The sequence below is a fragment of the Bufo gargarizans genome, chromosome 2 (assembly GCF_014858855.1).
Source record: "Bufo gargarizans isolate SCDJY-AF-19 chromosome 2, ASM1485885v1, whole genome shotgun sequence".
Lineage (NCBI taxonomy): Eukaryota > Metazoa > Chordata > Amphibia > Anura > Bufonidae > Bufo > Bufo gargarizans.
In genome coordinates, this window is record NC_058081.1 from 150145727 (window position 1) to 150168549 (window position 22823).

At 42.4% G+C, this 22823-nt stretch overlaps 1 protein-coding gene across 3 annotated transcripts in view; it reads right to left on the reverse strand.

The window, feature by feature from the left end:
• Positions 1-22823, reverse strand: part of TM6SF1 (transmembrane 6 superfamily member 1) — a 72079-nt gene that overhangs the window by 5710 nt on the left and 43546 nt on the right. For 2 of the 3 annotated variants that reach the window (XM_044283253.1, XM_044283255.1), the window contains exons 7-9: positions 18063-18167; positions 12461-12553; positions 11188-11307 (exon numbers count right to left, since the gene is read on the reverse strand). In XM_044283253.1, coding sequence (XP_044139188.1) covers positions 11188-11307; positions 12461-12553; positions 18063-18167 — 318 coding nt within the window. The remainder of the gene's footprint in view (positions 1-11187; positions 11308-12460; positions 12554-18062; positions 18168-22823) is intronic. The other variant, XM_044283254.1, reaches the window with a different exon arrangement.

Sequence of the window (22823 nt, forward strand, 5' to 3'; positions counted from 1 at the left end):
GACCCATTGACTTGAATGGGTCCGTGAACCGTTGTCCGTCAAAAAAATAGGACAGGTCATATTTTTTTGACGGACAGGATACACGGATCACAGCCTCGGCTGCAAAACGGTGCATTTTCCGATTTTTCCACGGACCCATTGAAAGTCAATGGGTCCGCGAAAATAAACTGAAAACGGCACAACGGCCACGGATGCACACAACGGTCGTGTGCATGAGGCCTAACTGTGTGGTATAAGTAACATAATAACTATGGGGGTTAAAACGCTGGTCTTAATAACCCCTATATCTGGCAGTGGATCCACCGAACTTATGAAGAGGCGCCTCTACGTAACTCGGCATATCCAGCACCAGTCTAAATGTAAGCCAGATTCTTTGCTGGCTTACATTTAGACCATTGTCTATGTAAGCCAGCAAAGTGACGAATGAGACAGGCCTGCCGGCACATCCCCGCCTGCGCTTTGTTCAATTTTTAGACCTGGCATGAGCAGGGTAAAGTCGCAGATTGCGGCGTAAATAACCTTTACGCCGCAGTCTGCTCCATTATGACATGCACGATAAAGTTAATGTAATTTACCGTGTATAACGGTGTAAAAACCCTAAAATCAATGAATATTGTTTTTCCCCATTCATACCACAGTGGCCTACTACTGAGAAGTATGTTTAGGGTGGGGATTTTCCAAATGTAAAGCTTATCCATAACCCATTAGGGACACAGCCTTATTTCACCTTAAGGACCAGGCAATTTTAAGTGCTGATAACTTTAAAACGCTTTGACTTATCCAGGCCGTTCTGAGATTGTTTTTTTGTCACATATTGTACTTCATGACAGTGGTAAAATTAAGTAAAAATCTTTTTTATTTATATTTAAATTTATATATCAAATTTTACCAAAAATGTGAAAAAAAATTGCTAATTTCCAAGTTTCAATTTCTCTACTTCTATAATACATAGTAATACCGCCAAACATAGTTATTACTTTACATTCCCCATATGTCTACTTTTTGTTTGCATCATTTTGGGAACGATATTTTATATTTTGGGGATGTTACAAGGCTTAGAAGTTTGGAAGCAAATCTTGAAATTTTTCAGAAATTTTTAAAAACCCAATTTTTAGGGACCAGTTCAAGTCTGAAGTCACTTTGTGAGGCTTATATAATAGAAACCACCCAAAAATGACCCATTCTAGAAACTACACCCTTCAAGGTATTCAAAACTGATTTTACAAACGTTGTTAACCCTTTAGGTGTTCCACAAGAATTAATGGAAAATAGAGATACAATTTGAAAATGTCACTTTTTTGGCAGATTTTCCATTTTAATATTTTTTTACTTTTACAAACCAAGGGTTAACAGCCAAACAAAACTCATTATTTATGGCCCTGATTCACACGGCAGGACGCAGAAGGAAAAGAAAGCCATACGGTTTTTGGAAGGCAGATTTTGCTGGACAGTTTTTTTTTTTTTTGAAGCCCTAGAGATGAAGCCCTAGATGCACCCCTAGAGTAGAAACCCCAAAAAAGTGACCCCATTTTAGAAACTACGGGATAGGGTGGAAGTTTTTTTGGTACTAGTTTAGAGTACAATGATTTTTGGTTGCTCTATATTACACTTTTTGTGAGGCAAGATAACAAGAAATAGCTGTTTTGGCACCGTTTTTATTTTTTGTTATTTACAACATTCATCTGACAGGTTAGATCATGTGGCATTTTTATAGACCAGGTTGTCACGGAGGCGGCGATACCTAATATGTAGAGCCGGTCGATACGGACGCGGCGATACCTAATATGTATACTTTTTTTTAATTTATGTAAGTTTTACACAATGATTTATTTTTTAAAGCAAAAAAAAAAATCATGTTTTAGTGTCATGTTTTCATCATGTTTAGTGTCATGTTTTTATTTTACATTTTTTACGGTGTTCATCTGAGGGGTTAGGTCATGTGATACATTTATAGAGCTGGTCGATACGGACACGGCGATACCTAATATGTATACTTTTTTTTTATTTATGTAAGTTTTACACAATGATTTCTTTTTTGAAGCAAATAAAATCATGTTTTAGTGTTTCCATAGTCTGAGAGCCATAATTTTTTCAGGTTTTAGGGCGATTACCTTGGGTAGGGTATGATTTTTGCGGAATGAGATGACCCTATTTTGGGGTGCGTGTGACTTTTTGATCGCTTGCTATTACACTTTTTGTGATCTAAGGTGACAAAAAATTGTTTATTTAGCACAGTTTTTATTTTAAATTTGTTACGGTGTTCATCTGAGGGGTTAGGTCATGTAATATATTTATAGAGCCGGTCGATACGGACAAAAAATGGTTTATTTAGCACAGTTTTTTTTGTTTTTTTTTTACGGTGTTCATCTGAGGGGTTTGATCATGTGATATATTTATAGAGCCGGTCGATACAGACGCGGCTATACCTAATATGTATATATTTTTTTTAATTTATGTAAGTTTTACACAATAATATCATTTTTGAAACAAAAAAAATGATGTTTTAGTGTCTGCATATTCTGAGCCATAGTTTTTTTATTTTTTGGGCGATTGTCTCAGGTAGGGGCTCATTTTTTCCGGGATGAGGTGACTGTTAGATTGGCACTATTTTGGTGGGCAAACTCCTTTTTGATCGCTTGCTGTTGTAATTTTTGTGATGTAAGGTGACAAAAAAATTATTTCTTTAGCACAGTTTTTATTTTTTACGGTGTTCATCTGAGGGGTTAGGTCATGTGATATGTTTATAGAGCCGGTCGATACAAACGCGGCGATACCTAATATGTATACTCTCCCCCCCCCCCCCCTATTTTTTACCAATTTTCTTTAACTTTATTTGGGGAAAATGATGTTTTTGTTTATTTTCACTTGAAACTTTACATTTTTTGGGGGGAAAACTTTATTTTTTCAACTTTTTTTCACTTTATTTTTTGTCCCACTTTGGAACTTGAACTTTTGGGGGTCTAATCCTTTGCAAGGCATTCCAATACTTCTGTATTGGAATGCATTAGCTGTATGAGTAATACTGTGTATTACTCATACAGATTCCGGGGCCTGTAAGATCCAGGGGGCTGGATCTCACAGGCTCGTCACCGGAAGGCAACGCAATGCCTTCCTTAGACATCGCTCTGCCTTCCCTGCCATCGGGTCCCCCCACAGCCGCATGGGGACCCGATGGCACCGCCACACGCCACCACCGCAACATTGAATTGCCGCAAACCGCAGGTCTGAATTGACCTGCGGTTTGCGGCGATCGCCAACATGGGGGGCGTCACGGGACCCTCCCGGGCATTTAGCCGAAGTGCCTGCTCAATGATTTGAGCAGGCACCGGCTTCCGATCACCGCCCGCTGCGCGGCGGTGATCGGAAATACACAGGGCGTACAGGTACGCCCTGTGTCCTTAAGTGCCAGGACATAAGGGCGTACCTGTACGCCGTATGTCCTGAAGAGGTTAATGTACTTTGCATGGGGGCTTTTTTGTTGTGATTGCAGTCTGCTCATTTTGGGCTAAAAAATTTTTTTCATTTTTTCTTTGTTAAAAATTTTCTGCCGTTTTTGTCATAAAGAGGAAGTTGTAGTCTAGCTATGAGCATCTTACTTTCACTTTCATTTTGAACACTTATTTGATGGCTATATATTTCTCCATAACTCTGAACTCTTTAACTGCTCAAACATTTTCATAGTCTTAACAGTTTGGTAAGAATTGAGCTATAATGAGTGCTTATGAGCTGTCAGGAATCAGAGATAAGGCTTCACATGAGTCATCAGTTGAGTTCCCTGATGAGACACAGTTTAAACACAGAGTCTGCTACTAGAGAATCTCAACACTGTACAGAGAAAGAGGCTTAAACATTTTTTTTTAATAAAGGCGATTTAAAAAAGATTTTAACTTAAAAATAACACCCACTCGCACGTGCAGCGGGATCATGTCATGGCCAGCAGATCTCTGCTGTTTCATACAGCAAAGACCTGCGGCTAATTACCGTGACCGGCAGTAATGCCGATTGCGGTAATTAAATGCTTTAGATGCCGTAATCAAGTGAGATCACAGCACCTACATGCGCAAAAACACAGAAGCTCGCACTTCCTACCCATGCCCCGTGTGTCCAATCCGGGCATAGGTAGTTGCGCTGAATACTGGTAGCTTTACTGAGTAAGCTAACCGTATTCAAACTGCAATTCTTATTTTGGCCACCAGATTGCAGGCCAAGATAAGAAATGAGCAAAAGTGAGCAGAATAAGCTAATAATTAATTCCTGATAAACCAAAAAAAAAAAAAGATTAATAAGCTTATATATGAGGCACATAAAAAAAGTTAAAAAAAAATATAAAATATATATAAAAGTTTAAATCACCCCCCTTTCCGTATAATTAAAAAAGAAATACCTAAATAACAATAAATATAAACATCATGGGTATCACCGTGACCAAAAATGTCCATACTATTAAAATAGAAAAAAAAATCCAATACGGCAAATGGCATAACCGAAAAAAGGGTCAAAATGGCCGATTTGCAATTTTTTTATTGCTTCTCTTACCCCAAAAAATGTAATAAAATGTGATTAAAAAGTCACGCATACTCCAAAATTTTATTAATTAAAAGTACAGATTGTTCTGCAAAAAATAAGCCCCTAAACAGCTCAGTAGACATAAGTATAAAAAGGTTATGGGGTCACAATAGGGTGATATAAAAAAAAATATATCTCAAAGTTTACATTTATTTTTACACTATTTTGATAAAATAAATAACCTATACATATGGGGTATCGTTGTAATTGTACTGACCCAGAGAATGAAGGGCATGGGTCAGTTTTGCCGTAAATAAAACGCAGTGGGAACAAAACCTGTAAAACAGTGGAGGGATTGTGTTTTTTTTTCCAATTCCACCCCATTTAGAATTTTTTTTACCGCTTCCCACAACATTTTATGCCATAATTAATGGTGGCAAAAAATAAGCCCTCATATAGCTATGTGACCAGAAAAATAAAAAAGTTATGGTTCACGGAAAATAGGGAAGAAAAATGAAAACGAAAAAACCTCAGGTATCCAAAGGGTTAAAATTGCCTACAAAGGTGTCCATAGCCTTTAAATGGGAAATGGCATAATTGCCCTCACTCTTACTAGTATGACATGTAAATAAACCAGTAAAGTACTAAGCATAAATGTAATGCGCCAAACCCATCAACATATTACACTCACTGACAACAAAAAATAACCCAAGAAGGAGTTCTCCTTACTCTATACTTCAGTCCTCTCTCCCATACCCCTCATCTCAGCAGACTTTTGCGTCATATTCAGACCCAAAATTTGACAGCATCCTATAAAATTTTGACCAACAATCGCCGCAACCACTTTACACAACTACTATGTTCTTCCCACATAACTTATTTAATCACAGAGGAGAAGCATTCCACCTTAATCTCGAGATCACACCTCAGCACCTGTGCCCTTGATCCAATCTCATCCCACCTCATCCTCATCAAACTGGGGAACTATGTGGGCCCATATATATATACTGGGGGCACTACAGATGGGGCATTATTTATACTAGGGGAACTAAGGAGGGCACTGTGGGTTGGGCATAATATATACTGAGGGCATTACAGGGTTTGGAGTAAAAAAAACAATGAAATTCATTCCATTTCTAACAGCCCTTAACCGCTACCCGACCGCCTAACGCAGGATTGCGTCCTGCGGGCGGTCGGGTTATTCCTCCTGGACGCATACATGCGTCATCATGCGAGATGACGCACCAAGCCGGCCCGCACATGCGCAGTGCGGGCCGGGAATCGTCACAGGAGAAGTTCGTCACCAGCCTACCAGTCAATGATCATCTCTGGCAGGCTGGTGAAAAATCGAATCACAAGCCATATAACACACTATATTTATAAATATAGTGTGTTAAATGGCTTCTGTGCTCTCTGTTGGGTCCTTTTCATCGGTTGGTCCCAGCAGAGAGCACAGATAAACTGTAAGTTCACAAAACACCACACATTTAGCCCCAGATCACCCCCCCCCCATCACCCCAATTAACCCCTTGATCACCCTTGTCAATCACTAGTGAAAGGGGAAAAAGTGATTAGTGTAAACTGTCACTTTTTTTTCCACCAGTATTGACGGTTAGGTTTTAGGTTAGTTTAGGCCCCTTTGTTAGGTAGTTAGCGCCCAGCCCACCGCAGTCACTGATTCGCTGATTAGCGTATCGCTAATCAGCATTTGTACTTTTATAGTATCTGTAAGTGAACAGAACTGATCACAGTCAGATCTATAAATAGTATTAGTGTCACCTTAGTGTCACCCTCCACCCAAAACATTGTGTTTGCCCCATCAGGCCTGATCGGTCGCCCACACGTGCGTTCACCCACGCGCACCCCGCCACAGTGTCAAAAAATGTTTAGTTTTTTTTTTATCACTGCGCAATCACTACACAAGCGCTGCTGCGATAAAAAAAATCAGTTTTGATATTTTTTATCAATCGCAGCGGCTTCCTGTACTTCGCTAGCCTCCCATTTGTAAGACAGGCTTGCTTTTTTTCTTGGGTAGTCTCAGGGAATATCCCCTAAATTTAGTTGACCAAATGGCAAGTAAGGGGTATTCTTCTGAAGAGGCCTACAGGCTTCTGACCTAGTCGGATGAGGAATGGGAACCCTCATCTGACGAATCCAGCAGGTCAGAATATGAACCTGTAGAAAGCAGTGGCAGTCTGACCCAAAGTTCGGACGATGAGGTTGAGGTCCCTGATACCACTAGGCGTACCCGGCACCATGTTGCTAGACCACAGGTTGCGCAGGGTCCGCTTCAAGGGCAGCAGAGTGGGGCCGGCGCTGTCGGATTACGTGGTGAGGCATACACCAGCAGCGCAGCCCATCCTGAACCTAGTACCAGCACTGCCGTAGAACATGGTGAACTGGCGAGCACCAGAAGGGCAGTTGAAGCTGGTACGGTGGCACGTGCATTAGTTCCCCCGTCGCAGCCACCGCACAGACAGGCCCGTAGAGCCCCTAGAGTCCCTGAGGTGCTGGCAAACCCTGATTGGCAGCCCCCAACTTCAGCCGCACCAGTAGTTCCCCCTTTCACCGCCCAGTCTGGAGTTCGGGTTGAGACAGCTCAGATCGGATCGGCACTGGGGTTTTTTGAGCTGTTCTTGACTGCGGAGCTCTTGGACTTAGTCGTGGCAGAAACAAACCAGTATGCCACTCAATTTATAGCCGCCAACCCGGGAAGCTTTTATGCCCAGTCTTTCCGGTGGAAACCCGTCCAAGTTTCCGAATTTAAAACTTTTCTGGGCCTTCTCCTCAACATGGGCCTGACAAAAAAGCATGAATTGCGGTCATATTGGTCCACGAACCCAATTCATCACATGCCCATGTTCTCTGCTGCCATGTCCAGGACACGATTTGAGACCATCCTGCGTTTCCTGCACTTTAGTGACAACAGCACCTCTCGTCCCAGAGGCCACCCAGCTTTTGACCGGCTCCACAAAATTCGGCCCCTCATAGACCACTTTAACACCAAATTTGCAGATTTGTATACCCCTGAGCAAAACATCTGCATAGACGAGTCCCTGATACATTTTACCGGGCGCCTTGGCTTCAAACAATACATCCCAAGCAAGCGCGCCCGGTATGGGGTCAAATTGTATAAGCTCTGTGAAAGGGCCACAGGCTATACGCACAAATTTCGAGTCTATGAGGGTAAAGATCAGACCCTGGAGCCGGTCGGTTGCCCTGACTACCTGGGGAGCAGTGGGAAGACAGTCTGGGACTTGGTGTCACCCTTATTTGGCAAGGGGTACCATCTTTATGTGGACAATTTTTACACAAGTGTGCCCCTCTTCAAGCATTTGTTTCTAGAACAGATTGGCTGCTGTGGCACCGCGCGACCTAGTCGCCGGGGCTTCCCCCAACGGCTCGTTACCACCCGTCTTGCAAGGGGGGAGAGGGCTGCCTTGTGTAATGAAGAACTGCTCGCGGTGAAATGGAGAGACAAGCGTGACGTTTACATGCTCTCCTCCATTCACGCAGACACGACAATACAAATTGAACGAGCAACCAGTGTCATTGAAAAGCCCCTCTGTGTCCACAACTATAATTTGCTCATGGGAGGGGTGGACTTCAATGACCAGATGTTGGCTCCTTATTTACTTTCCCGCAGGACCAGACGCTGGTATAAGAAGGTGTCTGTATATCTAATTCAATTGGCGATGTACAATAGTTTTGTTCTCTACAGTAAGGCTGGGAGAACACGATCCTTCCTCAAATTTCAGGAAGAGATCATCGAGAACCTCCTGTATCCAGGAGGTTCCGTGGCCCCAACCACCAGTGTAGTGAGCCGTCTACACGAGCTACATTTCCCCAATGTCGTTGCTGGTACCTAAACCCAAGCGTCACCCCGAAAAAGATGTCGTGTCTGTAGCAGGAGTGGAATAAGGCATGACACCCGCTATTTCTGTCCTGACTGCCCTGCCCATCCTGCCCTATGCTTAGGGGAGTGTTTCCGGAAGTACCACACACAAGTACACTTAGTATAGGGATTGCGTTACACAGGACAGGCACACAGGGCTCTTAGGGCCCTTTCACACAGAGCTGCTGCAAACCTCTCCTTTCACCTGGGACAAAGTGCATAATGTACTTCACCACATCTCTAGGCGATTTGCGCTTTGCACATTGTCCCATGGGGAAGGAGAGGTTTGTCCTATAAAGGTAAAAAAAAAAAATCACAGGTAAGCAAAAAAGTTAATGTTCCAAAAGTTCAATAAAGTTTATAAAAGTTAATGTTAATAATTTTATTGCGTTGCGGCCTGTTTTTTTTTTTTTGTTTCTTTTTTTACCTTCTAGGTGGACCAACCGATCAACCAGCTGCAGCACTGATGTGCATTCTGACAGAAGCATTGCGCTGCTGTCAGATTACACAAAAGTCGGTGTATGCGGCGCTGCAAGACGAGATTTCTCCTCTGCAGTAAAAAAGATACGTTTGCTGAGGCTTATAAGCTGAGGGGCGGTGTTCATATGCTTTGGCAAACACTTTGTATATAAAAAATATAAAAAAATTCCGGCAATGATTTATTCATCCACATCGATTGATGTGAATGGAGAAATCGGGTTTGCCAGGGCATACGGGCTGAGTGGGTTTGGATGTTGGGCGGAGCTCCTATGTCCTGGCAGACGCCTTTCCCCTCCTTTTTTTTTTTTTGCACATTTTTGGGCAGAGATTTTTTCATCCACATTGATCGATGCGAATGAAGAAATCTGTGCCAGTTCATTTTTTCTTTCAGCCCAGAGGCTGAACGGAAAAAAAAATCTCATTACCCGTATGCTCAATATAAGGAGAATAGCAGAAACTCCTAATGCTGGCCATACATGTAATGATTGTGGAGACCCTCAAATGCCAGGGCAGTACAAACACCCCACAAATGACCCCATTTTGGAAAGAAGACACCCCAAGGTATTCGCTGAGGGGCATATTGAGTCCATGAAAGATTGAACTTTTTGTCCCAAGTTAGCGGAAAGGGAGACTTTGTGAGAAAAAAATTAAAATAAAATCAATTTCCGCTAACTTGTGCCAAAAAAAAACTTCTATGAACTCACCATGCCCCTCACGGAATACCTTGGGGTGTTTTCTTTCCAAAATGGGGTCACATGTGGGGTATTTATACTGCACTGGCATTTTAGGGGCCCTAAAGCGTGAGAAGTAGTTTGGAATCCAAATGTGTAAAAATGCAAAAAAGTGTCACACATGTGGTATCGCCATACTCAGGAGAAGTAGGGCAATGTGTTTTGTGGTGTATTTTTACATATACCCATGCTGGGTGAGAGAAATATCTCTGTTAAATGACAACTTGGTATAATAAAATGGGAAAAGTTGTCTTTTAGAGAGATATTTCTCCCACCCAGCATGGGTATATGTAAAAAGACACCCCAAACCACATTGTTCTACTTCTCCTGAGTACGGAGATACCACATGTGTGACACTTTTTTGCAGCCAAGATGCGCAAAGGGGCCCAAATTCCAATCAGTATCTTGAGGATTTCACAGGGCATTTTTTACGCATTTGGATTCCAAACTACTCCTCACACTTAAGGGCCCCTAAAATGCCAGGGCAGTATAAATACCCCACATGTGACCCCATTTTGGAAAGAAGACACCGCAAGGTATTCCGTGAGGGGTATGGTGAGTTCATGTAAAATTTTATTTTTTGTCACAAGTTAGTGGAATATGAGACTTTGTGATAAAAAAAATGAAAAAAACATTTTCCGCTAACTTGTGACAAAAAAATTAAAACTCCCATGAACTCACTATGCCCATCAGCGAATACCTTAGGGTGTCTACTTTCCGAAATTGGGTCATTTGTGGGGTGTTTCTACTGTCTGGGCATTGTAGAACCTCAGGAAACATGACAGGTGCTCAGAAAGTCAGAGCTGCTTCAAAATGTGGAAATTCACATTTTTGTACCATAGTTTGTAAAATGCTATAACTTTTACCCAAACCAATAAATATACACTTATTGCATTTTTTTTTATTAAAGACATGTAGAACAATAAATTTTGAGAAAAATTTATATAGAAATGTAGTTTTATTTGAAAAATTTTACAACAGAAAGTGAAAAATGTCATTTTATTGCAAAAATTTTGGTCAATTTCGATTAATAATACAAAAAGTAAAAATGTCAGCAGCAATGAAATACCACCAAATGAAAGCTCTATTAGTGGGAAGAAAAGGAGGTAAAATTCATTTGGGTGGTAAGTTGTAGGACCGAGCAATAAACCGTGAAAGTAGTGCAGTGCAGAATTGTAAAAAGTGGTCTGGTCATTAAGGGGGTTTATGCTAGGGGAGCTGAGGTGGTTAAAAAATGGATGAACAGACTTTAAAAATGGATAGATGGCTAGGAAATGGATAGACACAAGGATGCAAAATTACCATGAAAAACGGACAGTTTATCCATTTTTTTAACGCTGTGTGACCCCACTAATGTCTATGGATACCCTGCTACACTGCGATCCTTCATCATGCAACACCTGTTGTGCTCAAGATTGCCATATATCCCTAGCCTTACGATGGAAGCTTTCCTTATTATCACTGCAGCTTACCTTATGGACCGGTCCAGTCTAATTCTCTCCCACAGTTGAATCAGCAGTAAAAGGTTTTCTGCAATGGGTATTATTCATTTATTAAATGTTATGTTCACAGTACCTGAGCCAATCCACCGGCATAAATAATGGTAAGATCTGGCATCCACGTGCACCCAGGAACCAGGAGTCCATACAAAGTGAATAGATTATAGGGTACAGAATAGAACATATACACCAACATCTGCAAAATAATAAAAAAAAACCATATGGGGTCATTTATCAAACTGGTGTAAAGTAGAACTGGCTTGATTGATAATTCACACGTGACTAAAGGTAAATTTAAATATCCCAATAAGCTGAGATATGTGGAGCTGTTTGGAGGAGTTTTAGCAACACCAAGCAAAGTTGCCCCTATACTAACTTTTGAGATGGAAGAAACATTATTATCTCAAAAGCAATCTTTTTTTACTAACCCTATAGATGGCGTAAACTTAGACAGGCTGTCTAGACCTGCAACAGATTTATCAGATGGCTCAGGCTCGATCATAAATGTGTACGGCTAGGCACTTTTTACGTCAAGTATTGGGTGGCTTACTTTGAGACATAAATTTTCATCAAATTTTATGGTGCAATTTGGGGACTAAATGTTGCATATCATGCCACACCCCTACCTCTAAAGATACATCCTTTTTTTTTTTTTTTGGTAAGTCCCCTGTCAGGCTAGGTAAAGATACTGGGCCAGATTTATCATGACTCTGACAGCTCACTCCACTTTAACATATGGCTAAAGTCAGTTTTAGCCAAGTCAGATTTATGATCGGCCCTTTAAGACTGTAATAAATGTGGTTTGACGGTAGCAGTTTATCCGTCAGTAAGCAGCTTTACAAAAGTCGCACATCTTTACGAAAAAGCCGCACGTTTTTATGAAAAAGTCGCATGTTCTATTAAAAAGTCTCATAAGATAAGCATGGTCCTCACTGGAGTGAAATTGTGACTTTTTTGCGACTTTTTAAATAGTCCCAATAGTAAATTTGTCTAGAGATTCATTTACATAGGAAAACACGCCCACTTTCATAAAACTGGCGAGCACAGTGCAGTGCAGAAAAAAGTCGCAAATTTGTGCGCAGTTTTAGCGTTTGGGACTTTTTCTCTCGATTATTCTGACCTGAGCTAATGATAAATCTGGCCCATTGTCTCTAAACCTAGATGAGCCTGACATTATATTGGCCACTATTTTGTTGCTTCTTGAAGCCTTGTGAAGTGAGAAGGAGTCACTTTTATATTTTAGTCGTATTGGGCTTAAAAAAAAAGATTTTTTTTTCATTGACAGAAAACATTTTTATAGAGGTTTACTGTATGTACAGTATGTAGTGATATAGTTTTTACAAAATTACCTGGAGTTTTGGGTAGGCAACAGGGTCTTTGATATATGGCTCTTGAAGTTGTATATATAACCGACAGAGATCAGATGGACAATCTAAAGCAGTCTGTGGACCACAGTAAAATGCATATTTAACATATCCAATTTTGTTTTATAGTATTTGTAGTCTATAAGTTGCTATTATGTTAACATACCTTAGGGTACTTTCAAACTTGCGGCAGGACGGATCCGACAGGCTGTTCACCCTGTCGGATCTGTCCTTCCGCTGTTTCGCCATGCCGGCGGACGGCCGCTCCGTCCCCATTGACTATAATGGGGGCGGCGCTCCGGCGCAGTACGGCAGTGCACGGCGAAAGGCCGCCGGACTAAAAGTCCTGCATGTCCGACTTTTTAGTCCGGCGGCCTCTGACCGCGAACTGCCGTACTGCGCCGGAGCGCCGCCCCGTCCTCATTATAGTCAATGGGGACGGAGCGGCAGCACGGCGAAACAGCGGAAGGACGGATCCGACAGGGTGAACAGCCTTTCGGATCCGTCCTGCCGCAAGTGTGAAAGTACCCTTATAGATGAGGCTGGGTATACACATCATAACTGCTGCCTGTGGCTGCAAATTTAACCCCTTGTGCTGTCCACACAACTTTGGGGTAAGGCCTCATTCACACATAAGTGGATTTTTACGGACCACAGTCCGTTAAAAACCTGTCCAGCTGAGTGCACAGCGATATTGGTTGCTATGACACCGTGTGCTTCATGCCGCCGCCTATGTACAGTAATACACTCGTATGATCTATACAAGTGCATTACTGTACAGCGTAGGTGGCACAAAGCGCACGGCGTCATAGCAACCAATGACGCCGTGTGCTCGTGCACTCAGCAGGACGAGATTTCACAGACCGTGGTCCGTGAAAATCCACGTATTTGTGAATGAGGCCTAAAACAGAGTCATTACCTTCCAAATCATGTGGCCATTGGCCGCTGCAGATGCGTGGGGTTTCAGTCTCATGTGGCAGCTGTGGCGTTTATACCCAGCCTTTCACATCAATTATAATCAGCTCATATACTAATTTAAAGGGTCACTGAGCTTACAGCAGATATTACTTTTGATATGTCATAAGCTTTGATTGATGTGGGTCTGAGTGCTAGGACCCCCACTGATCCCTAGAATTAGTAGAGAGAAGCGCTCGCATATCATACTCTCTTTCTCCTTGCTGCAAGAGAGGAAGCAAGACGTACTCAATAGAAAATCTATGGGCCAGTCTAGATTAGCACCAGTGATGGCCAGTTCGCCGTGTTCACCCGCAAACACATGCGAGTTGCCATCTTAACTCACAAGTCCGGCGAAGCACAGGTAAGCCCTTACACCTGTGCCCGTGCCGCGAGCCGGTCTGAAACAAATGCGGTAACCGGGAGCAGGCAGTTCCGAGAACAGCTGCCGGTTACCGCAGTCACCGGTCTCGGAACTGCCTGCTCCCGGTGACTGCATTTGTTTCAGACCGGCTCATGGCACAGGTAAGGGCTTACCTGTGCATCGCCGGACTTGTGAGTTAAGATGGCAACTCGCATGTGTTCGAGGGCGAACACAGCGAACTGGCCATCACTGATTAGCACTCAGACCCACACCAGTCAAAACTCTATGACATATCTAAAGTTTGCTAAAAACTCAGTGACCCTTTAAACACTGATACAATCTGGCTATGCTCAAGCAACAATCTGTGGGAGGTTACTACAAGGCTGCATCAGTGGCTTCTACTAAAGAGCTGAGGCATCATTATTCATTCACCAGTAATCCTTCCACCGACACCAGGTCCTACCTGACCACCAGAAACTGCACGCTAAATACATTGCTGACCCACAAACCCACATTCAAACAGTATTAGACATCTTTCTGTATCACAAATCTGGGTGCAGTTTACAACACAACATATGTCGATGGGGTTTTCAAAACCCCATCTTCAAATCAACACCAAAGTCTACATCTAACAAACACAGATTCTGCTGCAGTTATTTGGACTTAAAGGGGTTACCCCATGACTAATGTAAAAACAAAAAAAAACAACATATAGTATATGACAATCTCTTTCTAACAAAGAACCAGCCCTGTACCTCACATGGATCCAGAGATCTCCCCATTCATTGCTCTGCTAGATTTATATCAAGCTGACAGCTCAAGGGGAGTGTCCTTTCTGCTGCAGCTAAGGGGGCGTGTCCATGCTCTCCCTATCACAGCTCAGGAGGCAGTTGAAGTTAGAAACTGAGCATGTGCGGCCTTTTTAGTGAGCAGGACAAAGAAATACAAAAAAGCAAACAGCAGTAGTCACTATACAGATACATAACTCAGTGGGCATGAAAAAAAAGTATAATAATGTTTGTAAATTAAGCCTTTTTTAATTAACATTTTATAAACTTTTACATACAGAAACCCCCAAAAACCCATACCCTCCCCCCACATAATAACCTGTAGATGCTCTCCATCCACCACATTCCTCACCGCTTGACAACACCATCATTTTAATATGACAAATACATGCTCCACCTCTCCACAACTCCAATCAATACATTTGATTTAAACATTGATCCAGATGACAAAGTTACATTTGTTATAAGGCACAACATTCCTCCATTAAATAGTAGAAAAACAATCCATAAGCCCCGCAAAAGACCGCCAACCACGGAGCCGGACGTATATATCAGACATTAGTACTCCTCACACCAATCCCAGACGATATCTCTGGAGTTCCCTAGACGCTTTGATGGATCACCCAGGCCACGCACATTCCAGCTCACAATATTAAATACACTATCCATACTAAAACATCAAAAATTTTACCCAGCTGATAACATAACGTATTAGGAGCATTGCAGATAAAAGCAATACAATGGCGGTACAGTACCAATATGTACCATGACAGCACAGATACAGAGCATCAATACAGACAAAGTATAAAAGATCTCCTGAAAAAGAAAACAGCAAAAACAAAAACCAGAACCGAAAAATAGTACCTGCATAGCATCATCTAACAGGCCGAGGCACAAGTCCTCCATGAAACCGGATATAAAAAACAGCAACGCTCCAAGCTCTCTACTTCTGTTGAGCGAGACTATCTCCCGCCGCAAAAGGATACACTTGTTCCGTGGGCAGTTCAGTAGTAGAACAGTAGAGGGATAACGTCCCAACAGGTCACTCAGTGAAAACCGAGGGTGCATACTTGAAATAAACGGACGGCTATCATCTCTCCTCCTGTCGCAGCTGTCGTTCGTGCTGGTCAATCCATGTAGCCGCATCTTTCGGTGCAGTGAAGAAATGGACAGACCCCAGAGCAGCTACCCGCAGACGTGTCGGGTACATCATAGAATAGGGCACTTGCAAAGAACGAAGTCGCTGCTTGACATCCAAGAACTGGCTCCGCTTCTTTTGGACTTCCGAGGAAAGTAGTGAAGTAACTTAATCAGAACAGGACGTGGAGGTGCTCCCGGCGGCAACGGTCTGGTGGAGACTTGGTGCACCCGTTCCACCGCATATAATGGGGAAAGCACCTCTGTGCCAAAAACTTCTTTAAGCCAATTCTCAAAGTAGGATGTAGGATCTTGTCCCTTGACTTTTTCAGGGATCCCCAGAACATTGTTACGTCTAAGGCGGTTCTCTAAATCATCAGTCTTGGCTATCAAGGCTCAGTTCTGCTACTAATGAGTGCAGGATGATCTGGTTGGGGGGGGGGGGGGGCAGCTTATCTTCCACCTCACTGACACAGCCCTCCACCTCCCCAATTCTTTCATTAACTTTCTGCAGGTCATGTTGAATAAAGGAGAACTCTTGCTTCAGGGACACCATTTGCTGCTGTAGCGCTGTCAGGGCCACTCCACACTGGGTTACTGCCCGGAAAACATCTTTCAGTGTTGGCTTTGCACTCTGGGGGAATATGGTTCACTCCTCCTCTGTCTCCATAACTGTCTCAACTATCCCTGCCAGACCAACCTCCATACTTCTAGTTTGGGCTCCTCCTGCAGTGGATTTCTCCCCTGCCTGGACTGACTCCTTCACCTCCAGATCCTCCTCCATGCAGAGCCCCTTCATCTCCGGCATCTTCTGTGATGCCCTGGAGCTTATCACAGCTCGCGCTGCCGCCGGCACACCTCCCACCCTGCTTGTCTTCCTCACATTAAGGAGTGTGCCGGCGCCATCTTGCGCACCACGCTCGGCACCTCCTGCCTCCTCCTTACACTTTTTTGCGGCTCCTCCAGCCATGGGACCTCTTCAGAAGGAAGCAGGCCAGGCAGGACAATAATATCTAAGTGACAATCGGCCCCAGAAAGGTAGCTGGGAGCCCACAGAGGAGGATACTTGGCAGGAGCTCGCACTCACTGCTGCCGCTCACATCCCCGGCCAAGCTACGCCTCGGCCATGCTACATTTTTGATTTCATGCCATTATAAAAGTATATTTTTAATGGGACAACCCCTTTAATGGCCAATTCCAATGCGAAAAATAATTGTCTTATCTGGAATCTTAGTTGTCTATAACGAGAAGATTGTGATGTCAACCTTTCCAATTAACACCAATATCAGTATCCAAACATGATTATTTGCCACTGTCCAAGTCAGTTGATGTGGATGGTAATTTCAGACATCAACAGCTGCAACAAGAATAAGAAAGGAACATGTCATAAGACTCGACCAGTAGTGCAGTCTCATGCCTTGGGCCATTATCGTCAAGAGAATGCTTATATTAGAAAATGGGATATGAGAATTAAGCACACAGCCACCCTCCTTAGGGCTCATTCACATGAACGTGTGCTGCCCGTTGCAATATTGCGGACTGCATTTGCAGATCCGCAATACACGGGCACCGTTCCGTGGCCATTCCGCATCACGGATGCGAACCCATTCATTTTAATAGGTCCGCAAATCCGGAGATGAGGAACGGAAGAACGGAATGGAACACTACGGAAGCACTACGGAGTGCTTTCTGGGTTTCCGTTCCGTGCTTCCTCACCGCAAAAACATAGAACTTGCTCTATCTTTTTGAGTAACGGAAGGATCGCGGACCTATTCAGGTGAATGGGTCTGCGATCCCCATGCGCCTGCAATTTGCGGGCCACAGCACGGGCTTCACACGCTCGTGTGAATGAGCCCTTATACTATCCATTTCTTTTGGCTTGCCGAGTGGATGACCAATTTTATTTCTAAGTTTTAAGAAAAAACATATCTACAAACCTTATAGTGAAGGTATTTGGAAGGTGAAACTTATATTTAGGAGTGTCTGCGTTTGCTACTCTACACCTATTTAAAGGGGTTGTCCAATCTGGGACGTTTATCACATATTGCTAAAAACCCTGAAGTCCCATTCTGGGATTTCCAAAAATAGCCTTCTAAAGGAGTTCCGAAAATAGCAGAGTACACTCACTCGGCTATTTTCGGAAGGTTCATAGCAATGAATGGAGAGAACGTTGTGCATGCGTGGTATGCTCTTCACTGTCTTTTGAGGCCATATTTTGGAGACAGAAGCAGGTACCAGTGGTGGGACCCTCACCTATCGAATACTGGTGACATATCCTAGTGATATGCCATAATTGGAGATGGGATAACCCTTTTAGGTGTCTATTGTACTGCATCTAACTCACCATTCCTCTGAATATACAGAAGATAGTTGCAGTGATGAGGTACATGACCAGCACTAGGTCAGATGGTCTTCTTAATAAATTCTTTTGCTGAATATTTTGGGCCTCCTGCAGAAAACAATATAGACTAAAGTTAATGTAAGGCTCACAAGTGAAATAATATTCATTCATATTTCATACACATTAAAATGTTTAATATTAATTTATTAGTTCTATTATAAAAAAAACCTCAGCTAACATGTTTGTCCGTGAAGGATTTCCCTAAAGAATCCTGAAAACATTGTAAAAGCAGCATTGAAGCAGTGTTAGGGCAAGTTTTATGTGATGGTCTGTACTTTAACCTCTTAATTACCAGTGATTGTATCCATCACAGTGCTAACTTCCACTCTGTAATGCTTGTATCTATCACGTCGATCTGGTAGGTACTGTCACTATAGCCATAAGATGAGCATCAGGAGCAAGGCTGTAATGCACAGGTCTGTTTCCATTGCACCAGCTGGGATAGTAAAACAACCTCAGATCCTAGCAGTTAACCCCACCACTGCTGAAAATGCAGTGATCACAACACTGCCAAGGAGTAGTGTAGATCTACCAGCTATTCGGCCACAGGGGTACTCCACGAGCACAGATTCTGCTCCACCCAGTGTGGTGGACATAGAAACCAACGACAAAAAATCCAGCTACACCAGTAAAGAAAAATCTCCTTTTTTATTGAATAATAAAATAGTCAACAATCACGACAAGGAGTACAAAAAATATTGACGCGTTTCAATCACATACACTATTTTAATCATAACATACAACCAAAGTGAACGGGAAATAAAAAATGACTGCCAAGCCTGGCCACGTGAAAGGTCCCCAGAGATGTAATTGCTTATCTTACTGTATGTCCCAGGAGAACAAACCCTTCTTTTTCCCCAACAACAGATCTCATGGGTATGACACACATTAGATCAGCAGCCGAAAACAGTAAGTTTGGCAAAGTGTAATTTATATTAATAATCTACGATATTCATCTGCATTTATATTGAGCTGGCAAATTCCACAGAACTTCATAACTGAGAGAAATAAGGTTATTTTATTCTTCATGGCAATAGTTGCACTTTCATATTGCTAATCACATTCACATTTTATAAAAAAAAAAAATTGAGTAAGAGAAGTGATGAAAAAAATGGCAAATGAGCCATTTTGACCCTTTTTTCATTACGCGATTCGCCGTATTGGAAAAATCTTTTTATATTTTAATAGTGCAGGTGCTTTTAGACGCGGTGATGCCCATGATGTTTATATTTTTTGTTATTTATGTCTTTTTTTTATTCTATGGATTTAAATTTTTATATTTTTTAAATGTATTATATATTTTTTAGTATTTTTTGACTTTTTTAGTTTTGTAGCTTGTGTTTGAGGCAACAAAACTGTATATTTATTTTTATTCTGTGCCATTATATTTATTATACAGGTCCTTCTAAAAAAATTAGCATATTGTGATAAAGTTCATTATTTTCTGTAATGTACTGATAAACATTAGACTTTCATATATTTTAGATTCATTACACACAACTGAAGTAGTTCAAGCCTTTTATTGTTTTAATATTGATGATTTTGGCATACAGCTCATGAAAACCCAAAATTCCTATCTAAAAAAATTAGCATATTTCATCCGACCAATAAAAGAAAAGTGTTTTTAATACAAAAAAAGTCAACCTTCAAATAATTATGTTCAAGTTATGCACTCAATACTTGGTCGGGAATCCTTTTGCAGAAATGACTGCTTCAATGCGGCGTGGCGTGGAGGCAATCAGCCTGTGGCACTGCTGAGGTGTTATGGAGGCCCAGGATGCTTCGATAGCGGCCTTAAGCTCATCCAGAGTGTTGGGTCTTGCATCTCTCAACTTTCTCTTCCCAATATCCCACAGATTCTCTATGGGGTACAGGTCAGGAGAGTTGGCAGGCCAATTGAGCACAGTAATACCATGGTCAGTAAACCATTTACCAGTGGTTTTGGCACTGTGAGCAGGTGCCAGGTCGTGCTGAAAAATGAAATCTTCATCTCCATAAAGCTTTTCAGCAGATGGAAGCATGAAGTGCTCCAAAATCTCCTGATAGCTAGCTGCATTGACCCTGCCCTTGATAAAACACAGTGGACCAACACCAGCAGCTGACATGGCACCCCAGACCATCACTGACTGTGGGTACTTGACACTGGACTTCAGGCATTTTGGCATTTCCCTCTCCCCATTCTTTCTCCAGACTCTGGCACCTTGATTTCCGAATGACATGCAAAATTTGCTTTCATCCGAAAAAAGTACTTTGGACAACTGAGCAACAGTCCAGTGCTGCTTCTCTGTAGCCCAGGTCAGGCGCTTCTGCCGCTGTTTCTGGTTCAAAAGTGGCTTGACCTGGGGAATGCGGCACCTGTAGCCCATTTCCTGCACACGCCTGTACACGGTGGCTCTGGATGTTTCTACTCCAGACTCAGTCCACTGCTTCCGCAGGTCCCCCAAGGTCTGGAATCGGTCCTTCTCCACAATCTTCCTCAGGGTCCGGTGACCTCTTCTCGTTGTGCAGCGTTTTCTGCCACACTTTTTCCTTCCCACAGACTTCCCACTGAGGTGCCTTGATACAGCACTCTGGGAACAGCCTATTCGTTCAGAAATTTCTTTCTGTGTCTTACCCTCTTGCTTGAGGGTGTCAATGATGGCCTTCTGGACAGCAGTCAGGTCGGCAGTCTTACCCATGATTGCGGTTTTGAGTAATGAACCAGGCTGGGAGTTTTTAAAAGCCTCAGGAATCTTTTGCAGGTGTTTAGAGTTAATTAGTTGATTCAGATGATTAGGTTAATAGCTCGTTTAGAGAACCTTTTCATGATATGCAAATTTTTGGAGATAGGAATTTTGGGTTTTCATGAGCTGTATGCCAAAATCATCAATATTAAAACAATAAAAGGCTTGAACTACTTCAGTTGGTGTGTAATGAATCTAAAATATATGAAAGTCTAATGTTTATCAGTACATTACAGAAAATACTGAACTTTATCACAATATGCTAATTTTTTTAGAAGGACCTGTATATTCATATTGGTACTAGAATTGCTAATTTCTTATGTTGGCCTATAAAATAAGAATTGTAGCTTCAATACGGGTCTTTTTAGAGAGACCCAGCGTATTAAAACCAATTACCGGCATCCTCATTGACCTCAGAGAATGCTGGTAAGAAGCCTGGAAGCGTGAGCTCCTGGGTTTTAGACCCATTAGATGCTATGATCACGACATCTAAAAGTCTTTAATGACCACAATCAGCATTATTGCCGGTCACGGTTATTAGACACGGGTCTCTGCTGTTTGAAACAGCGGAGATCCACTGACCATGGTGCCCGCTGCACGTGTGAGCGGGTGCCATTTTTACCCATCGCTCCAGCTCAATACATGTACGTTACTGGTAGCGAAGGGGTTAAAATTTAGCCATACCCTACAAAGCAAGCTGCAGAATACCATTCACTGGCATAGCCGACAAACTGGATCTCCAGTCCCTTTCTGTCCTTCCCTGAATTATCTTTAACATGAGTTTAAAACTAGCTTAGAAGATCCTTAATGAGAGAAGGGGGGGAGGTGTAGACTGAGGGGCTAACAGCCAGTCTGATGGAGTAGCTAATGAACACATTCTGCAGCTTGCTATGTGGAGTACATACAGGTAAGCTGCAGAAGCCAAATGAAGCAAAAATTTTAAAGGACATCTGTCGGCAGATTTGTACCTATGAAAGTGGCTGACCTGCTCCATGTGCACTTGGCAGCTGAAGGCATGTCACCGGTCCAGTTTCAAAGGCTGTATTCAGATAAACAAGGGAGGACAAAAAAATGCTTGGCCTACGGTCATTCCATGTGATGTCACACTTACTCTTAGAGGCTATCTGTTTACTCTGCGACTGCCGCACCCTCTCCACTTTGATTGACAGGACCAGGCAGTGAAAAGTCATCACCTCTGGCCCTGTCAATCAAAGTGGAGAGGGTGCAGCAGCTGCAGAGAACGCTGAGCTTCTAGGTGTAACTGCAACTCCTACGTTGCTCCTAGAGGCTCATTTGCATATATTAAAACATAATTTTTTTCAGCAATGCGGGAACATATGGACATGGGTCCAACACAGATGCCTTTAGATGCCAAGCTCACATGCAATAGGTCCACCAGTTTCATAGCTAAAATTTGCTAGCAGATGCCCATTAACCACTTCAGCCCCGCTAGGTGAAACCCCCTTTATGACCAGAGCACTTTTTACACTTCGGCACTACACTACTTTCACCGTTTATCGCTCGGTCATGCAACTTACCATACAAATGAATTTTACCTCCTTTTCTTCTCACTAATGGAGCTTTCATTTGGTGGTATTTCATTGCTGCTGGCATTTTTACTTTTTTTGTTATTAATCAAAATGTAACGATTTTTTTGCAAAAAAATGACATTTTTCACTTTCAGCTGTAAAATTTTGCAAAAAAAACGACATCCATATATAAATTTTTCGCCAAATTTATTGTTCTACATGTCTTTGATAAAAAAAAAATGTTTGGGCAAAAAAAAAATGGTTTGGGTAAAAGTTATAGCATTTACAAACTATGGTACAAAAATGTGAATTTCCGCTTTTTGAAACAGCTCTGACTTTCTGAGCACCTGTCATGATTCCTGAGGTTCTACAATGCCCAAACAGTAGAAAACCCCCACAAATGACCCCATTTCGGAAAGTAGACACCCTAAGGTATTCGCTGATGGGCATAG